Source organism: Pteropus vampyrus, unplaced genomic scaffold, assembly GCF_000151845.1.
Source record: "Pteropus vampyrus isolate Shadow unplaced genomic scaffold, Pvam_2.0 Scaffold35, whole genome shotgun sequence".
Taxonomy (NCBI): domain Eukaryota; kingdom Metazoa; phylum Chordata; class Mammalia; order Chiroptera; family Pteropodidae; genus Pteropus; species Pteropus vampyrus.
Window position 1 is genome coordinate 16,015 of NW_011888816.1, and position 4,412 is coordinate 20,426.

The 4,412-nt window shown below is 61.6% G+C and overlaps 1 protein-coding gene across 1 annotated transcript in view; it reads left to right on the forward strand.

Moving 5' to 3' along the window:
• The first annotated feature begins 2,189 nt into the window (after positions 1-2,189).
• Positions 2,190-4,412, forward strand: part of ALS2CL (ALS2 C-terminal like) — a 19,291-nt gene continuing 17,068 nt past the window's right edge. The window contains exons 1-4 of the mRNA XM_023529017.1: positions 2,190-2,448; positions 3,034-3,162; positions 3,429-3,554; positions 4,315-4,410. Of these exons, the coding sequence (XP_023384785.1) occupies positions 3,452-3,554; positions 4,315-4,410 (199 nt within the window). The 5' untranslated portion in view covers positions 2,190-2,448; positions 3,034-3,162; positions 3,429-3,451. The remainder of the gene's footprint in view (positions 2,449-3,033; positions 3,163-3,428; positions 3,555-4,314; positions 4,411-4,412) is intronic.

The following is a 4,412-nucleotide window of genomic DNA, read 5'->3' on the forward strand; positions in this document are numbered from 1 at the left end:
GCGCTGGGACTTGGCCTGAGCCGCGGTGCTAGGGCCGTGGGCCCTTACTCAGCCCGAGAGACTGCCCGGAGGAGGTGACGCCGGCTGGGTTGCCTGCAGTGAGAACGGCATGGGCAAGTGCCTATTGGCTGGAAAAGGAGCCCATGTTTGGGAAACTCCAGTGATTACGTGTGTCTGGGCTGGGAGAAGGAAGGAAGTTGTGAGGTATGCGTCTAGAGAGGTCAGGGGGAGCCTCTAGGGACAAGAAGCTTGGAGCCATGGAGGGGCAGAGGAGGAGTGCTGGGGGACAGGCCCAGGTGGAGACTGAGGGGTCAGCTGTGACAGTTCCACGCCCCTCCCTTGGGCAGCCCCTCTCTCTATCTACCACTGGGCTTGCTGCTTGATCGAGGGGACTGCAGAGCCACCCAGAAAAATTCTCCACAGCAAGTAGAACTTCCTTGCATGTCCAGACCAGGAAATACCAGAATGGGTGCCATAACAGGGTGTGGCTGAGGGGCCGGAGGGGCCAGGCCTTGGAGGAGGCAGGGGAGGCCTTCGTAGTGACCCTGCTGGAGACGGACCCAGCGTGGACAGAGGCCAGAAACTCAGAGGAGGGAGCAGGTCTGGCCGCTGGTTAGACCGACACAGGGACAGGCAGCTGACTCACCTGGGCACGCCAAGACTGGCCAATTCTGGGCTCACTCCACCCCATGGTGAACCTTAAGGCTGCCTGAGGAGGTAGGAGGCTGGGCCCTGCCAGTAGCTTGCTGTGTGCCCTCAGGTGAGTCACCCAGCTTCTCCGAATCACCTAGCTCAGGTGAGCCTGGTGGGACTGGCAGTCCGAGACCCGGGTCTGATTCCTGTACCTGCTCTGCAGGTGCTGTCTCTGGGCTCTCCTGGGCCTTCCTGGGCCTCAGGACCCCCATACATACATACAGCATGTGCAGCCTACCACTGGGGAACCTTAGAACTGGATAGAGAGAGTGGGTGAAGAGGCCATGCCCTTGACCGGAGAGAGGCGAGTCGGGTGAGACCAGGTGAGAGAGGAGAGGACTCCTACTGGGTCCGTCTCATATTAAGGTTCAGCACCTCCTCTTCCTCTTCTTCCTCTGCGAACACACGCTCACGTATACTCACAGCTGGCCGCACCCCTGCCCTCACAGCCTCCTCATCACCTCCAGGATGAAACCCAAAACTCCCTAACCTGGGGCCACCAGACCAGGCCCCCCTCCCCCACCCCCCGCCTTAACTGCAGCCTCCTGACACCCACCGCCCCACCAGCCGTGCTTACCTTCTGGCCTTTCCTGTAGACAGCATGACTCAGTTTCCCAGGATAAGAGATTTTTGGGGGGAGGCCACAGACCTGGAAGGGCCCTGGAGTAGTATCTGCAAGCCAGGTATGTGAGACGCCCTGCGGGGCCCCAGGCTGCTGAGAGGTGAGAGAGGCTGGGCACCAGGTCCCCGAACCCAGAGCCGCTCCTCTCCACCGATTTATCCTTTTTAGGGAGGACGGAGATGTTTGAAAAGTTCCGAGCTAGTCGGACCCCCATTTCATAGAGGAGGTGATTGAGACCCAGAGGGGAGCAGGGCTGTAGATAAGCTGGGGCACGGTGAGGGCTGAACGGCTGCATAGGGGGGCCAAGCTCCAGGGTAGGGGAGCACTGCCAGCCCATGGGGGAGAGGGGCAGAGAGCTCTGTGCCCTGCGTGTGGTGTTGATGTGGGCGGGGCCGCTTGGCCCCATGAGTGTGAGGGGTACTGGTGCTCAAGGCCTCCCAGCAGTGTTATTTACTGTGGGTCCCTGGCTTACTCCAAGCTGGTTCCTGGCCTGTACCTCCCATCCTGGCCACACCCTCCCTGCTTTGCCTTTAGCCATAGCCTTCACCTCTCAGCTCAGACCCCAACTGCCTGCCCGCTGAGGATGGAAAGCTTACCTTAAAGGGCCTTTCCATTCTGTCAGTTTCTGGAGATATGGGTGAGGGTCGGGTGCGCCAGGCCACACTTGCTGTACCCCCGACCCCTGGCCGCGCTCTCCTGGTCTGCCTGGGCTGACCTGGAACAACCTGCCTCCTTCCCCCAGGGGCTGGGGCTACTGCAGGCCAGTCATGGGGAGACGGCTGCAGCTGCAGTCCAGCCTCTTCCCCTTCCTGCCGCTCCCTCCCAAGGCCTCGCCCTCCTGAAGCAGCAGCAGCAGGAAAGGTGGGGCGGAATGCCTGGGCCTGGGCCTGGGCCCTTGGCCAGAGTTCTGAGGCATCTGCTCCACTCGGCCCCAGAGCCAGTGCCCTGGGAGTCGTAGGCTCCCAGGGTGGGGAGGGATGACACCCCTTTCCTCTTGGGTCTGCCTCTGTCGCCTGCCCATCACTGGCTGCCTCGATGATGTCTCCCACCTCACCCAGGTCAGCTAACTTGAGAGCCTCAGAGTATCATCGCCAGGGAGAGGCAGAGTCTGGGCAGATGACCTTCTTTGTCAGGTGAGGGCGCCACGGTCTAGCGGAAGAGGGCTGTGACCGCTTGGAGGCTGCAGCCTGGCTGTGGGGTGGGTTCGAGCCCAGGTCCTTGCAGCTCCTCCCTCCAGGCAGGAGGCCACCTTCTCAGGTGATCGCTGCCTGCTTGGAGGGTCCCTACAAGGAATTCCAAAAGCCAAGCCCACCTGCCCACCCCTACAGCCCCACTTCTTGAACAAGACCCATCCAGCAGGTTGGCCTGGCGGGAGGGTGCATGGAGGGTCCCACTCACACTGACCTCACCCTTTTACTACTTGGCACCATCTCCTCTGTAGCTGTCGCCAGTCCATCTCCCCAAGTCTGACTGACACCGCTCCCTTGCCCTGAGGTCCTCCATGGCTCCTCTGTCGACCCCTTAGCAGAGCCTGGGCCCTCCCGACTGTGAGCCTCTGCCCTTGGCTGCAGGCCTTCTCTCTGCCTTTTTGTTTCTTGCCCAGCCTTTGTGGCTTCTGCTGAAACTCCCTCAGTCCCCCAGCCCTACTGGGTGACAGAAACCTGAGCCTTGGCCTTGAGAACGGCTGGGCTCCCCTGACGGCATGTCCTTGTTTCCAGAGACCCAGCGGAGAGGGGGCTGGCGCACCACGAGATGTCACTCTGAACCCTTGGGAGCCATGGCGGCTGTATGAGCCCAGGAGTCGACAGTGGACCAGAACTGGGCCTGAGGACTCTCTGCCTTTTGGGGTAAAAAGGGATGCTTCTCTTGGCAGTTCCGAGCCCTGTCTCCCGCTCCTTCAGGCTCCCCTCAGCTTCAGCTGGGCCCAGGCGGGGAGTGGGGCAGGGGTCAGTGGCCAGTGTCTGAGAACTTCCCTTTGAGGCGACCTGGGCTCCTTGCTCAATTCTGATGTGTGTGGGAGTCATGGACCTTGCTTCTGGCACACGCCTGAGAGGACGGGCACTGACCCTGGTCCCCCAGCTTTGTCTCACTCTAATCTGTGCCCCGTTCACAGGCCCTCCGGCTGGCACACTGGCCATGTGCAGCCCTGAGGAGTCGGCCCTGCTTCGGCTGGAGGAGGTCTTCTCGGCCACCCTCGCCCGAATCAACAGCCTCGTCCTCCAGCCCCTGCTCGCGGCTGGTGAGCCTCGGTTCTCCACTGGGAAGGATGGGGGACAAAGGAGCTGTCCAGGGACAGGAGTTTTACCTTGTCGGGCAATCTGAGCTACAGCTCTCTTACCCTCAAATGTAAGCGCTGACACTTGGTGTCGGCATCTGGGGTCCTGGCCTCCTGATGCTGACGGCTCCTTTCTCAGAGGGACCCTGAGCAGCCAGGCCACGAACCCTGTCCTAGCCCGGACCTGGCTGTGCATAAAGACGAGCTTCTACTTCTCCCAGGGCTCAGGCGGGATTCTCTGGCTGAATTCTCATCTTGAGCTTCCCCAGGGCACCACCAGAAGGCAGGATGCCTGGGTGTTACTTCCATCTTGGGTCTCACTTGCAAAGTGACCCGGGGCAGGTGCCTTCCTCTTGGGGGCTCTGGCCATGCATCCGTGAATGGCAGAGACTGCAGGACCCTCTGGGTCCCACATTCTGGGTCTGAGGAAGCCGAGACTCAGGGGGCATTAGTATACTTGATGCCCCTAGGTCATCGGTGCTGTCCCTGTTTAAGGAGGAGGGGAATAGGTGCCCGTGTTCACGCCTCGGGGTGCTGCTCACCACTCTGCCTGCCTCTCCCCTGCTGAGCTCAAGGGGGCACATCAGCTCCCAGTCTTGGCCCAAGGACCCCAGGGATGTAGGGCCCTGGCAGCAGCTCCAGGGCTGTGGGGTGCCGCTGGCGCCTAGGTGACCATCAGGGTCCCTGTGTGCCCCTCACGGTATGGTTGTGCTTCCTGCCCCAGCCCCGGAGCCGTCGGACCCCCGGGGCAGAGAGTGTCTGCAGCTCCTGCAGCAGCTGCACAGGTGCTCCCAGCAGCTCTGGGAGGTGACGGAGGAGAGC